Here is a 16,085-nt window from a genome sequence, read left to right on the forward strand (position 1 = left end):
CCACATCTGGCTCTTAATTCTTTCATTGATTTCTAGGTGTTGAAGATTTCTGCTGCCTCCAAACCTTGGCTTGAGGGTCAGAGGTGGGCAGAAAGGAGAGACATGCTAAGAACACATTTCCTAGTTGGAGCCTGAGTTGGCCTCCAGTTCTCCCTAGTATTTACCATTTGAGTACAAATAAAAACTAGGTGCTGGTGAAAAGGATGTTTCATGTGTGCTTCAGAGTAAGAAGAAAGGCTTTGGAAACCAGGGAATCCACCCAGTTATCCACTGCCACCGTGATTATTCACGTATCAATGACTTTTTTTTTTTCTTTTTCTTTTAAAAGGTAAGTTTTGTTCAGTTACTTTGGGACAGGACTGTGAGTCAGAGACTGGCATCAAAACCAGAATAGAAACCACAGGCTTCTCTGGGGACTCGACTCCTGGCTTCGAATCCCCAGATCACAAAACTTTCTAATTGGAAAGAAAAGTTCTTAAACAAGCACAGGGATTTGTTGGAGCCTGACAATGACTAATAAGGTCGGTCTGAGGACTGCCTGATGAAAGATTCACATGTCACAGCGATATTTTGAAAGCATTTCCACCCTGAGCTTTAACTGCTGAGTGTAAATTGGGCCATCCCACCCCAAATCCCTGCAGATATTCCTAAACTAAATAACCCTGAAACGACATCCAACAAGTAGGCTTTCCTCAGATGCCTTTGTTTACTGCAGGATTTTATTGACCAACTGACTCACGAGGTTCCTGTGTAAACTGAGCCTTTCTCACCCTTCAGCCTGAAGACCAATAAAAGGAGGGTTTTCTATCTTCTCTATAGCCGGTGTTCGGTAGGCCTTAAATTGTATTCATCTAACTGTGGACCAAATGGCTCACACGCTTCCATTAAGAAAATTATCTAAGGTGCTCTCACGGTATCCGGGTAAACACAGTGCTGTCATTTAAAGCTCATTTCTGTCACACTGCTAAAGGCAGTTCCTGAAGAGGGCGGGGAGAGGGGAAGGTCGTTTGTTTTATTCAACATCATCTTCTCTTGGCTTACGTATACTAAGTCCCAAGTAGCTGTCCCTCTCCAGGAACAGGCGCGCAGGCGCGGGCACTCACACGTGGACACACACACGGACACGCGCCTGCCCACACCCCCTGCGCGTGACTCGCCTATGGGATTTACGGGCTTCTCTGGCAGGCAAGGATTACTGTCAGGTGCAGAAAGCGCAGCCCTTTGTTCGGTGGGCATCCCCACCCCACCCCCACCTCGGATTTGACTGTTATTTACAGGCCATGTGAGCACTGGCCCGGGCCTGGCCGGCGGGGGTTGGGGGGCAGGGAGAGCACCCCTGACGCAGGGGAGACAAAGGCTCTTGAGGCCCGCGCCGCCGGGGGGACAACCCCACCCTCACCCCCCTCTGTGACTCCGGTGAAATCGGCCGAGACTTGCATCCGGAGGAGCTGAGGCCTGCTGGCCGCTGGATTTGTAGACTTCGGGGAGAGGCCCCACGAGAGTGGATCTGACCCCGGCTGTCGAGGCACGGGGGATGTCTAGTACCCATAGCGGGCCAGCAAGGGGGAAGCACTAGATGTCCTCCCAGCTCCCTCCGAACCAAGAGAAACCACTTTAACCTCCTCACGGGTGCAGGGCGCCCTTGCGGCTCTCCCAGCCAGAATGCCGAGCGCCGGAGACCTTGCCCCAAGCAGCCAATGTCACTCCTTCCGGAACCCGGATTAGAGTGATCGCGTACCCCGGGCACCAAAATATAAGGTGCGTTAGGGGCTGGGGGGTTGCTAATATGCCAGCAACAAATTAATACTCATGTAATAGTTTATCTTTTTAACTGAAAAAAATCCATAAACAAAATAAAAAATGCAGTGCCATTTTGGAACCCGATGCAAAAAAAGATGATTGCCCCCCAACTCCCATAACCCACTGGATCCAGAAAGGGGTGTCGGGGCCTTCAGAGTGCAGAGAACCGGCAGAAGGCCTTGAAATGGGAGCTGGAGATGATCTCGGGCGAGTAGCTACGCAGAGAACAAAGCAAAGGTTAATAGAGTGGAGGGGGCAGAACAGGGCGGGAAGGACCCCGAGGCTTCTGCGGCCCTCGCTGCCTTAATCAGGCTTAGTCGAGACTTGAAATGGAATATTCGACCTGGCCGCTACCAAACCCCGTAATTCCCTTGTTCGGTGATTAATTCTTGCTAACAAGACTTGGCAAGATCTCGGCCGAATAATTTTTTTGGCTTTCTGTAAGGTCCCCACCACATGCGCGCATAACCTCCTCTCTTGCCAAAATCAAGCCCTTGGGGAAATCAAATCCCCCCCCCGGGAAAGTAAAACGGGGGGTGGCAGATGCTACGTGACCTGGAAAGAGGGATGTGGAAACTCGAATCGTCTCCGAGCTTATTAAATTTGCTTTTTTAAAAGGTCATCCTTCGCATGGACACTTTTTAGCATCTTTTCCTTCGTACCAAATGTAGACCTTAACAGTCATTTCCTTAGAGAACGTTGCGTGTAAGCAGAAGGGAGGCGAGGAATCCCACCAAAGCGGAAAACCTCCGGGTATCCCCCATCCCCCCACCCATGGTTAAATAAGCAGGTTTTAGGAAGCTTGGGCCGGAAAGCCTCCCATTCTCCGACACGGGCACAGCTTTCGGCCAATTAACGCCCCCCTCTGGGTTGTAAAGTAACTAACCCCTACACATCTCTTTTGTTATTGGGCTTCGGCGTGAGGGCCTTCCCTTTCATCTTTCTAAATCAGGGTTGGCCCAGGTTCCGCGGGAAGCTTATTATAAACCCGATGTAATAGCTCGGGATGGAAATCGATCACGCTAATGTATAAACTAAGTCCGGGGAATCGCATAAAAAAAACAAAAAACAAAAACAAAACACAACCAGCCGGGCCGGAAGAACGATATTAAGTCCGGCGAGGAGAGGTCCCCAAGCCCTGCGGGGTGGCAGTAGCACAGTGTCACGTTCCACCGAGCTACCGGAGCGAGACCTCGGAGACTGGGGAGGCCGGAGGGCGGGGGGGTGGGTGGAGCGCAGGGGTGAAGACCTCCAAGCGGAAAGCCCAGGCCTCGGTGAGGCCCCCGCGGCGCCACCCGCTTCGATCCCTACCGGGATCGCCGCGCTCCGGGGCCGAGGAAGGACAGGGCACAACGCCGCGGCTCCATTCACAAAGTCCCGGAGCCGCCGGCTCGCGGGCGGGTCGGAGGCTGCCTCCTTTTTTTTTTCCTCTAGGTCTCAGTTTTATGAATGGGCCTGGCAGCCAGCACTGAGCGCCCTGTTTACTCCTCTCTTTGTGACGTCTAGTCCCCGTGACTGGGTGCGAGGGGGCCGGCGCTCCATTCACGAGCCGGGGTGGGGGCGGGGCGGGGAGCTTGCGTGGGGGGGCGGGGCCTGGCGAGGTAGTAATGACTCTTCCCTCCCCCGGGAGAGCCGGCGAGCATTAATAAATCTCTAAGCCAGAGGAGGAAAACTCTGGCTGGGGCAGTGCGTGCAGCTCCGGCGGCGCAGCGGTGGGGGAAACGGCGGCGCCCACGGCAGGAGCAGCCCTAGCTAGCAAAACACACCAGAGGCGACAAACCGAGAGGAGCCCTCGCTCGTAAACACGCTCCCCTCCTCGGTCGCTTGCCCCGGGTGCCGCGCGCCCGCCAGCTTTGGCGCCAGAGAAGGCTCGGACTGCTATGTAACGTCGAGGCTGCGGGAGGAGGAGGAGGCAGGAGTGTTAGGGGGAGAAGAGCCTGGGGCCAAGTTTGCGGGTCACTTCGGCAGGCGCCCTCTTAGCCCTCGCCTGGTTCCTTCTTGTTAGCCTAGCTGGCTCGGGTGCCCTTGGCCTTCTCCAGCTCCCCAGCTTGCTACGTTTTGCGGGCGACATGGTGACGATGGAGGAACTGCGGGAGATGGACTGCAGCGTGCTCAAAAGGCTGATGAACCGGGATGAGAACGGCGGCGGCGCGGGCGGCAACGGCAGCGGCAGCCACGGCGCCCTGGGGCTGTTGAGCGGCGGCAAGTGCCTGCTGCTGGACTGCAGGCCGTTTCTGGCTCACAGCGCGGGCTACATCCGAGGCTCGGTGAACGTGCGCTGCAATACCATCGTGCGGCGGAGGGCCAAGGGCTCCGTGAGCCTGGAGCAGATCCTGCCCGCCGAGGAAGAGGTGCGCGCCCGCCTGCGCTCTGGCCTCTACTCGGCTGTCATCGTCTACGACGAGCGCAGCCCGCGCGCCGAGAGTCTCCGGGAGGACAGCACGGTGTCGCTGGTCGTGCAGGCGTTGCGCCGGAACGCGGAGCGCACAGACATCTGTCTGCTTAAAGGTAAACGTGGGCGCCCGGGAGAGCGAGGTGGGAGGGTAGGTGGCGTAAGGGACTTGGCGGCCTGAGCCCTGCTGGGCATTGGGAGGAAAGTACCCGAGTGACTTCGGGCGGCTGGAGTCCCCTTCCTCGCGTGTCTTTGTGCGTGTCAGGGTGCACGGTTTTGCGGTGGTTTGGAGCCTGAGTCCCGGGAAGGCCGTGCTGGCGCGTTTCCCTAGTCACCTGCAATCCGCACGCGTCCTGGAGTTTCCGCGTTTGTTTACGCGAACCGTTCTGGCCTGGATGCTGGCAGCGGTTCCTCTGCGCAGCCCAGCTTCAAGTACTGAGAACGCGCTCTTAAGTCCCACGGGGACGAGAGAGGCCTGGTTCGGTATAACCCCGAGAACCCTAGAGGGGGGTGAAGGAAGGTGAATGCTGGCGTAGGATCTGTCTCGGGAGTTAGTACACAATCGGTCAATGAGGGAAGGAGAATTGGGGTGCAGTTCTGGGGAGCGATCTGTATCTTCTCCCCCCCCCCCGCTGCCTCAACTCAGCTTTCTTGGAAGGCGGCCACCCCCTCCCCCCGCCCCGGTCTAAGGGAGGCTGAAGTGCTGCGTTGTGGGGGACACCAGGCACAACCGCGCCTGCTCCTGCTAATCCCGGGAGCAGAGAATTACCACCTTTTGTTCACACATCATTCTCGACCCTGCCAGCGGCGCGTGCCTGGTTCGAGCGAACCCTGGCCTAGGAAATTAGGTGGCCGGAGAGAGGGTGGCTTGTCCCATTGAGAAGTCAGACACCCCAAAAGGATCGCTCAGTATCCCAGACGCGGGAGAAAGGGACCGACCGCTCGCCGCACCTGCCATCTCTCCCAGTGTGCAGGCCACCGGTTGGGGAGCACTAGGGGGTGCAGGTGGGGGGGGGTCGGGCGCCCCCTGCTGCGCTGCGCCCCTACCTCCGGCCACCGCATTCCGCGCATTCTTTCGCGCGGGTCAAGTCTTCGCTTCCAAAGCCGGGAGGTTTGTTCGACCTCCGCCTTCCAAGAGCCGCCCATTTCCCTACAGAGGCTCTTCGCCCGGTCTTCTAGACTTTTCCTCTAGGTGCCTTGTCTTCCTTAAGGAAGGGAGGCCGGGAGCGAAACCCTTTCTCGTGTCCCCTCCGAACAGCACCGGCTGCGAGCGAGCCGGGCTGGCCCTGCGCAACAGCGGGGGGCTTTGTTCTCCGCAGTTGTTTCCTGACCATTTGACCCATCAGCTGCTGGGGAAACGCTGCTGTTGACCTGGGGCTGAACTGCCAGATTTTTTTTTTTCCCCCTGACTTTTCTTTCTTTTCTTCGCGAGGGCTGCCTTTGGCTCCTCCAACCGAGTCCCAGTCTCTCAGCCGGCTCCCTAAAACGCTTTAGGAGCGACGGCCAGGAACACAGGTTCCTGATCTCGCGACCGACCAGCGGTCCGAACTGGGGCCCCACGCGGTACCCGGAGCCCCGCCTGGATCAGGCGCAGGTCCCGGGTCCTCCCTCTGCGGGGTGTCCTGCCTGGGTTCCTGGCTGCCGGCTCTCCCTGAATTGAGATCGCGCGGGTGGGAAAGGGAAAATTGTTTCGGGGTGAAAGACCCAGGCTGTCCTGGGTTCCCCAGCCGTTGGATTGAGAGTCGGGGCCCACGTCTTCCAACCCTGGCTTCTTCTGGAGTACTTCAGCCCCACGTGGAGTCAGGGATTGTTTTGTTTTTCTTCTGGAAGAATTCTGCATAGGACCGCCCTGGAGCGGCAGCTGCCTTGATCCTGAGCCCGTAGGCTTCCTTCCGGGGTGCAGGCTCCAGGGCGGGCCGGGCGCCTACGGAGGTCACCGTATTTTAAATGTTAAACCTTATGGCTGGCGGCACTCTACTGGTCCTGATTCGGATCTGGAGACGATGAGGCCAGACCAGTTCTGAGAGATGCTTCAGGGCGAATATTGACGTAAGACTGGACAGGACAGGTGGCCCCTGGGCAAAAATGACAGTCCCATCCGTAATGGGTGCCTGGCCCACAGAAAGGCAGCATTTTCTTCAAGTCGCGTTTTTCACCCCCTTCTCTCACTGGGCTGGGAGGATCAATCACCCCACGCCCCTCAAAAGCCAAAGGCCTTCTTCCCAGTCCTCTGAGGTGACGCTCATCTAGGCCTGGTCATGGGTCTGGACTGTTTAGTTTTCATCTGTTCAGGAACAGCTGCTTACCTCATCTAGACAGCAGTTCAGCCCTTGGAAGCAAGAGCCTAACACCATAGTTAGTGTGTGTGTGTGTGTGTGTGTGTGTGTGTGTGTGTGTGTGTGTGGCGGGGGGGGGGGATGTTTCCCCTTGTGTAGAGATATCAGCGTTTGTCAGCCTTAGTTTATGTAGATGTGTGTGCTGAGCCACGACCTCGTCCTTCCTTCTCCTTTCTGCCAGCCATTGAAAGGCCTTGGTAGAGAGGGGGCAGCAAGAAGGAAATATCTGCTCTAGGAGGGGGCAGTCATAGGAACTAAGCAACCCCCCTCCCCAATTCCCGCCCCCGGGGAAATGTGGCTTGGTATGAGAGAATTGGCCCAAGGCTCTCTTCTGCTGGTGGAAGTGAGGAGGCAGGTAGTAGGCAAGTGGAGACAGAGTGGGTGTCCACCATCCTTGGGATAGGGGAGAGAAAATAAAAAAATAACCCTTTTAGAAGTGATGTCCTTTCAGGCCAAAGCGCTTGTCCGTCCCCCCCCCCCCAAAGAAATTGACTTTCCTTTTTTTTTTTTTTTTGTTCTTTTAAAAGGATTTTTGTTTTTGTTTTTTTCACAAGCAAGGGTTTAAAAGCAAGAATTAAAACTTTGCTAAACTATTGTTAACCTTATACATTGGTCAAGTTTTGGTACATACTAGAAATCTTACATTTCCTTTATGTGAGTAAAAAATCATTGTAATTCTTTAACTTACATTTTTAAGTTTTTCAGATTTTATCTGTTTACATGTTTCAGATTCTTAACCTCCATAAATGTTTGGGTTGGAATTTTAGATTTGCCTGCCTTTTAAAAGAAAAAAAAATCTTATTCGTATGGAAATGATTTTTTTAATGCCAGTACCCCCAATCTCAAATCAATCTGTTACACACAAATAATTTCAACCTGGTGTGGGGAATGCGTGTGATCTCAGACCTCAGAGGCTGGCTGAGGCAGCTGCGTCACGAGTTCGTGACCAGCCTGCTCCACACACAGGACCTTCTTTATGCAATTTTATCTACTGTCCTGTGTAGAATTTACCATATGACCTGAGTTCTTATTCAAACCCGATTACAAAATTATGCGGGGGGGCTGTTTTGAGCTATTGGGATATAGTCATCTAGACAGTCTACTTCCTAGACTTACCTGACTAGATCTTGGGTCTGACCCTGAGTTGAGTGGAGGTCTGGTCCTGCTCACCAGGACCTCTGCTGGTGCCTGCACTCTTTCTCTGGACTTCTCTCCAGCTTTCCCAGTGTATAGCTTGGCCTTCTCAGGGCATAGCTCAGGGGCCTGCTTACACCTACGTGTTATACTCAGAGGGAGGAAGATTTCTGCCTTTTTCTATTTGTAAATAGAACAGAGTGCTCCAGAGAGGGAAAGAGTTGGAGAGTTAGAATTATCAAGACTCCCAAGCCTTAACAGCCTTAGCCACATAGTTACAAGGCATTAGCTACATAGTTACAAGGCATTAGCTACATAGTTACAAAGAACAGTGAATCAAGTGACATCAAGTGAACCGGCTTCTCCAGCCAACCAAGGTAACTAAAGAAAGACAGGGCGAGGTGTTTATCTTTTAAGACCACCAGGACTTCTTATCTTGTAGGAAAAGGTGGTGGTTAAAGAGCCAAGAAATCCCTTTAAATACTCCAAACCCGTAAAACGGGATAGCTAATTTCCTTACTTCAAGAGCCAGTTCCTGTCATAGAGAGGGAACATGGCCGGAAGTCAAGTGACTCTGACAGAAGCCAGTCTGCTGAACAGAACAGTTAGGGTGGGAGGCCTAGGCAAGAAAGATGTAGTCCCCAATCAAGGCCTTAGGGCAGAGGTTCTCAACTTCCTGATGCTGCCACCCTTTAATACAGTTCTTCATGTTGTGGAGACCCCCCCAACTGTAAAATTATTTCATTGTTACTTCATAACTAGTTTTATTAGTTATGAATCGTGATGTAAATATCTGATACGCAGGATATCTGATGTGCCCTGTGAAAGGGTCCTTCAACACCCCTCCACCAAGGGTCAAGACCCCCAGGTTGAGAATCAATTCTTTAGGAGGTTCGGCCAAGTGACCTGGGAAGGACAGGCTCTCTAGCTTAGGAATTCTAAGGCCAGGAGTTCACTTAGGTCATCTGAAGACTGTTTACAGTGAAGTTCCCAAAGAAGTATGACCTTCAGATGACCTAGACTTCCTTTCTGGGCCAGGGCAAGACTCAAGGCTTAAGGCTTAGATGGTGGTCTCAATATTGACTGATGGGATATAGGAAAAGTGGCAGCCTCATTAAGATCCCCAGCCATAGGCACTACCCTAGCTTCTCCCCTCTAGGAACCCTATTATGGTGGTTTACCAGCTCAAATCAGCTGGCCCTTGGAAAGCACTTCCACGTATGTATATGATCTCCACTCCCTTCTGGCTGGCCTGGCAGCCCACGAGAGTGGAGGAGCTACGGCTAGGAGCAGCCCCTTGTGGTCATGGTTTATATTCCGAAGGGGAGCCATGGCGTTAACTGGCGATGTAGTGATGTAGTTGCCCTTCAAGCAAGCCCCTTGAAAGCCAGGCCCGTGTTTCCATTTCTGACTTACAGGTTGAAAGGCAATAAGCACGGGGAATAAGTTCTTTGTCCTTTGATTTATTTTTATTTTTATTTTTATTTTTGGTTTTTCAAGACAGGGTTTCTTTGTATAACAGCCCTGGCTGTCTTGAAGCTCCAGTTGTAGATCAGGTTGGCCTCAAACTCAAAAGAGAGCTGTCTGCCTCTGCCTTCTGAGTGTCTGGGATTAAAGGCGTGCAGCAGCAAAACCTGGATGATATTTATTTATTTGTTGTTTGTTTGTTTATTTAGTGCTAGGAATCGACTAAATGTTTAAAAAATGACTAATGATGTTTAATAAAGCACTCTACCACTGAGTGACACAACCTCAACCTTAGGAAGTATATTATTAAATAAGACCTTTAAGAAATTTGCTGTGAAATTACTTATGTTCAACAGGACATAGGAAAAACAGGCTGAGATTCATTGGCATATGTTAGGAAATTTTATTCAGAAGATGCCTAATGCCTTGGACTGACCAGATACATGTGTCATGTCCTGGTTCCACTTTTGGATATCTGCGGGAGGTGCAGCGAAAGCCTGGCCCCTTCTGTGTGGAGTTAAGTTCTGGATAAAACTTGGTTTCTTTACTACAGAGTCGCTGTGGCCATTATGGTACTTGCATGAAGATGGGACTACTAGCTGGGAGGGCCTGAGAGGAAAATAGTTTAAGGCAGCTTTCCCTACACTCTGAGAAGTAAGAGAGCTTTGGTTCTCTCTCTCTCTCTCTCTCTCTCTCTCTCTCTCTCTCTCTCTCTCTCTCTCTCTCTTGCGCGCGTGCGCTCTGTTTCATACCTGTAATACCAGCATATGGGGAGACGGAAGTCTGAGACAGAAAGATTATCATGAGTTCCAGGACAGCCTGGGTTACAAAGTGGGGACTCTCCTTCTCCCCCGTGACAGTATAACCAGACCCAGTAAGTTTACATCATGATGAGGATGAAGGTCACATGGACCCCTTTGGACCTCCTCTAATTGGACACGCTTTAAAAAAAAAAAAAAAAGCACACAGTACTACTCAGTTCTTGTCTTTGAAGTGCGGGTCATGGCCTCTAAACCTCACTGGAAGTGCCTGTGTCTGGGCAGGAGTATCTGCCAGCATCCTCTGGAAGCACCCATGGGCATACGGGCCGGCCGCAGGCAGTGTTCCCAAGGGAACGCCTAGTGTGAATGTGCAGGGGCTCCTGATGGTAAGTCTGGCTTCAAGCTGGCCACGGTGAATGCTGGCCCTTGTCGTTAACCTGCTTGTGAGACCCCAGGTGGCTTCCTTGTGTGCTGTATGTGTAACTCTGGTGCACTTAACACGTTCGGGGGGGGGGTGCTCAACGCACAGGAAGTAAGTGCTCTGTTTGGGGTATCTCGGTTCTTAGTAACTCAGGATTCATCCAAAAGGCTTTAACAGCGAGCGGCATGGCCAGGCGAGGCAAGGACTTTTCAGTTTTTTCCTCTGTGTGAGGGACAACTCACCTGTACTCACCTGTGGACTTCCTGCACAGGCGCCAACCCCCCCCCCCCCACACACACACACACACTTTGTCCTCATAGAAACCAGCAGCACCTTCCCAAACACAAAAGGTGCCTGGATCAGGAACTCTGTGCCAGGGGAGATTAATCACTTACCGAGTAGGAGCAGGGGGCTCTGCTAGAGGTCAGAGGAGGGCGGAAGTAGGGTGGGCGCACAGTTGATGATTCAGAAGACCGGGATGGAATCGGTCTGCAGAGTCCTTTCTGGACCCTCGGGCCAGCGGGTCCTGTACCCGCTCTGTGAAGGGAAGGGTGGGAACTTGAGAGTCCTGCATTGTGACCTTGGAATCTGGGCTGCCGTGCCCCGCCCCCTTGATGTTTTTTTTTTTTTTAAATGAGACGGGTTGTGCCTGTTTCCTGGGTGAAAGGCATCTTGTCAGGAACTACTGTTCATTTTTTTAAAAAAAATGTTTTGATTGCTTAAATGGATGTTAATAGACAAACGGGTGGTTAAAAATTTGAAGTCTTACAGAAGCACACCGAAGGGCAAGTGAGCTTTACTGATGGAGGTGTTCAGCCAGTCTGTTATCCCTAATGGGGACTGTGGACCAGAGTTTCTTGGTAGGGACCAAGGGCCTTTGGTGACAGACCTTGATTGCTTCTTGATCCCTCAGATTATCATCCTAGCCTTTTTGGCCTGCTTTAAGAAGAAGGATTTATAATGGGAGGGCGAGGGAGCCCCGCCCCACGGGTGCTGTGGCCACTGAGCCTGTGAATATCCATAGCTGGCATCACTGGGTCTGCAGGCTCTTCCGCCTCAGGAGGCTGGTCACTGTGACTCAGCAGGAAGAACTCTGACCACAGAGATATCCTTTTATATCCGGAGGGAGCGGGCAGAGAGCAAGCAAAACCTCCGGTCAGAGAGGAAAAAAAATGGGTTCCCTGCTTCTGAAAGCCCTGTGATGTGGCCAAGAGTTCTTTATCTCAGAAGCGGTAGGAAGCAGTTTTCTAGGGTTGGGAATTAGGGGCCCCGCCACTTGACTAAACTGGTCAAATGTCACCCCTTTAGTTGAACAGCTGGAAGACACAGTGCCAGAGGTGCCTTTCTAGCGGGGCCAGGCACAGGGAAGGTGTGAGCCACCTACATAAGCACCTACCATTTAAGCCCATTGTGGGTACCTCTATGAGAGTGGTTGATCCCTGACATGTAGGCTGTTTTTGAATTGGTAATAGTTTCTAGTCCTGGAGGTTCCTACTGTTCTACACCTTGGCCTCAGGTCCCTGTGGGACAGCACTCAGCTATACCAGATAACTGGCACTATCTTTGTCACAAAACCCTTCCTTCCGCAGGAGATGCACTGATAGATAACCTTTGCAAGGCTCCTCATCCACACTCAGATCAGAAAAACCTTTCCTTGCTCCAACCTGCGTGGCAGGGTTGGTTTGTGTGGTGGAAGTCAGTTTCCTCTTGTGTGTGATCCTGTTGGTAGAGTGCTTGTGGTATCTGCTTCAACTGAAGGACGGGCTCCTCCTGGCAGGGTATTCCTAGTCCCCATCTCCCATGATTTTCCACACCAGAAGGGACTGGTGATGGCAGGAATCCTCCCTAGGCCAAAGGAAGGCACATCCGGTTTGCTGGCTGCCTAAGTGCTAAGTGCTCGTGGGTCCCTCGTTGTACGTGGTACTCTAGAAAGTCCTTCTGGCACGTCCCATGTGTACATCTTTCTTTGTGTATTTTTATCTCTGCCCGGAAAGTCCCTAGCATCCTTTCTTCCTTGATACGGTCCTCCGTTCTCCAACCCAACAAACCTCTGAGAAAATGCTCCGGCCGTCATTATCTCTAGTCCTACAGCGCCACCTAGTGGCGTAGAAGGAGCCAACAGCGCCCCTTAACCTGGTGGGATTGTTCTTAACTCCTTTCTTTCTGGCTCCCGCTTCTCCACTGATCCGAAACACTTTTCTCCTTTACAGGTGGCTATGAGAGGTTTTCTTCTGAATACCCAGAATTCTGTTCTAAAACCAAGGCCCTGGCCGCCATCCCACCCCCGGTACCTCCCAGCACCAATGAGTCCCTGGACCTGGGCTGCAGCTCCTGTGGGACCCCGCTGCACGACCAGGTATGTGTACCCCCCCGGATCAGGCAGTGCAGGAGAACAAGAAGGAACCGCTTGAGCCACTCTACTTCAAGATATGCCCACCCACCCTTCCCGTCAGCCCACCGCCTCTGTCCACAAAGTATCCCATCACGCTACCACCTCTCCTAGTCTGAGACATCTCTTCTCAGGTGTGTTCATTGTAGACGTAACCCAGCCAAACAGATCCATCAGCAGTGTGAAGTCCCAGTGTGGCCCGAGTGCTGCCTCATGGTCAGCGTGCTGCCTGGGTTGTCACAGGAAGGTAGCTGGCTGGTGCCCACAAGACCAGACCAGACCTTGTCTCTACCCACTGGAGTCGCTCTCGAACTCAGGCCAGGGAAGGAAGAGCCAGAAAAGCTCTGCCTGTCAGTGCCCCCACCCCCCACCCCCGCCCCAGGCCCTAGAAAGCCACCTCTTACGGTCCCTGCCTCCGACACTTCAGCCCCGCGTCACTCATGTTTTGCTGGTGTCTTTCCACTTCTTCTTGCTGCAGGGGGGCCCTGTGGAAATCCTACCTTTCCTCTACCTCGGCAGTGCCTACCATGCCGCCCGCAGGGACATGCTGGACGCTCTGGGGATCACGGCTCTCCTGAACGTCTCCTCAGACTGCCCCAATCACTTTGAGGGCCATTACCAGTACAAGTGCATCCCCGTCGAAGACAACCACAAGGCCGACATCAGCTCCTGGTTCATGGAAGCCATCGAGTACATCGGTAGGCTGCCCTCCGACTTCAGGGGTAACGAGGGGGGGAACCCAGGGACTGCTGGTGGGGATTTTAAGGCATTAGGCCCAGGCTGTGACACTCCCCTTGTATTTTGTCGTTGCTCTCACCAAATAATGGATTAAAAACCAACTAAAGGGAGGGACTGATTGGCTCTAGCTTGCAGTTTAAGAAGGATGGAGTCTGCCATGGTGGGGAAGACCTGGCGGTGATGGGTGCAGCCAGGTTATCAACCCTCAGGGCCTGTCCCTAGCTAAGCAATTTCCTCAGCATGGCTGCCCCTCCTGTAGGTTTCATGGTCTCTCCCTGCCCCCAACCCCCATCGCAGCGAGCCTGTGGGGATTTCAACCTAAATACCAGAAAGGCCTAGGCCTTTGGGTGGGGTGGGGGGAACGACTTGTGTGGTGGGAATTGGAAGTGGTTATCCAGGCCTGGCTGGAGAGCCAGTCACTTCCTCGAATGGAAAGTGACTTTGTATACTAACATGTGTGTACAAAGTAAGGCTTTTTGTATGGAGAGAAAGTCACTGGAGTCTCATTGATCTGATGGCTCTGCCATATGACTTCCCTGCTTTAAAAAAATCTTTTGTTTGAAAGATCCACGGGGGGTGGGGGTGGCTGGAGAGACGACTCAGCGGTTAAGAGTACTGAGTGCTCTTCCGAAGGTCCTGAGTTCAAATCCCAGCAACCGCATGGTGGCTCACAACCATGTTAATGAGATCTGACGCCCTCTTCTGGTGCGTCTGAAGACAGCGACAGCGACAGTGGACTTATTTATAATAATAAATCTAAAGGACAACAAAACCCGCTGGGCTGGGTTGAGTAGGTTCCCTGTCTCCATCTCTCCATCGTCGGTCTAGCGTAGCTGATCTTCCCATAGGAGTGTCCCTTATCCCACTGTGTGTGTGTGTGTGTGTGTGTGTGACGATGTCTTGGCTTCTGTCACGTGGCGATTCCCTGAAGCCCGCCAAGGTCCCTAATCCCGTGGCACTTTCTGCCGCAGACGCAGTGAAGGACTGCCGAGGGCGAGTGCTGGTTCACTGCCAGGCCGGCATCTCCCGATCAGCCACCATCTGCCTGGCCTACCTGATGATGAAGAAGCGTGTGAGGCTGGAGGAGGCTTTCGAGTTCGTCAAGCAGCGCCGGAGTATCATCTCGCCCAACTTCAGCTTCATGGGCCAGTTGCTGCAGTTCGAGTCTCAGGTGCTCACCACGTCCTGCGCCGCCGAGGCTGCCAGCCCTTCCGGGCCCCTGCGGGAGAGGGGAAAGGCCACCCCGACCCCCACCTCGCAGTTCGTCTTCAGCTTCCCTGTGTCGGTGGGCGTGCACGCGGCCCCCAGTAACCTGCCGTACCTGCACAGCCCCATCACCACCTCCCCCAGCTGTTAGGACTCGTCTCCAGACACCAAGTCCAGAGTCGGCCCCCAGTGAGTCGCCAGCAACCTGTGAACAGCGAATAGGGACTGACCAGTGGGGGACCAGGTGACCAGGCTCCGTCTCCATCCATTTCTCCTTGGCCAACCCCAGGGCCAGCTAGAATGGCAATAACGACTTTGAATACACATTAAAAACAAACACAACTAAACACTCCAACATAAGCAATAACGGCAGCTTCCGCTGCCAGAGAAGACTTGGTTTCTGTGTCAGTTTTTACTTTGCAGGTAGAAATTTACCTCATTATTATTATTATTATTAATTATTTTTAAAAAGCAATCAAGCTTGAAAGTTATGAAACCCCACAGATCCTGGCAAATGTGCTCAACCAGTTTTACTTAGTGGAGAGGGAAAGGAAAGAGGAGAAAAATGAGTTTGCCAGAAAAGTGCCTGGTTCTGTGTGCCTGTTCTCCTATCATTGAACTCACAGGAATTTTGTTCTAGATCTTTCTAGGCCACAGTATTCTCTCTACTTAGTTGTCAACTGGATAATTACTCACTGTTTAATGCGTATCGAGAACCTCAGCACATGTGGGCAGGGGTCTGGTGACTTTGGGAGATATTTCTGTTGAGGCCACACAGTAGTGCAGAGAAACACACAGGTGTGCAGGCAATGAGAGGATCGGTGGGTGGGTGGTCGCCATGGTTACTACCATCGCAGGCAGGGTGACATGCAAGGAAAAAGGTCTATGGTTGGTCGCTTTTGCAGCTGTCCCCTGGGCCCACTGAGCCAGCCATGTGAGATTTTTCTCTCCATTTGGCTGGGGATAAAGTGCTTTCTTCCCACTTGGCCTAGGATCTGGCTATTGGTCTGTGGTAAACGCCATCTTTACCAAGGTGCTCCTGGAAAACTGGGTGCCGTTCAGATTTTCCTGCCGTGAATCATTTGGTAAGGCCAGATCAGAACCAGATGGCTAAAGATGAACTAAAAATGAATCTCCCTTTCTCGGATAAATTGGGTGTTTCAGATTTAGCGGTTTACTTGAAGTATACATACCAAGAAATCCTTGTAATGAAATCCCTGTCTGGTGAATACTCTGAAACGCTCTCCCTCTTGAATAAAAAAACACACATATGCCTGACTTGAGCCTCCTGAAAGTCTGGAAGGGCGAGAGAGGAGGGCGTGGGGCTGGATGCCAGCTCCTGTTTTACTGACATTGGGTGACTTAGGAGCCATGTTGGGTTCTAACTGGGCCCACACCATTTTAAAGGAGCCTTTCCAAGTGCAGGAATGGCTTTGGAGGA

General features: G+C 52.6%; 1 protein-coding gene across 1 annotated transcript; it reads left to right on the forward strand.

Moving 5' to 3' along the window:
* Positions 1-3,422: 3,422 nt before the first annotated feature.
* Dusp4 (dual specificity phosphatase 4) lies at positions 3,423-15,098 on the forward strand. Its single transcript, XM_021218976.2, has 4 exons — positions 3,423-4,308; positions 12,522-12,667; positions 13,179-13,398; positions 14,410-15,098. The coding sequence occupies exons 1-4, from the start codon at positions 3,870-3,872 to the stop codon at positions 14,793-14,795; spliced, it is 1,191 nt and encodes a 396-aa protein (XP_021074635.1). The 5' UTR covers positions 3,423-3,869; the 3' UTR covers positions 14,796-15,098.
* The last annotated feature ends 987 nt before the right edge of the window (positions 15,099-16,085 follow it).

The sequence above is a fragment of the Mus pahari genome, chromosome 19 (genome assembly GCF_900095145.1).
Source record: "Mus pahari chromosome 19, PAHARI_EIJ_v1.1, whole genome shotgun sequence".
Taxonomy (NCBI): Eukaryota; Metazoa; Chordata; class Mammalia; order Rodentia; family Muridae; genus Mus; species Mus pahari.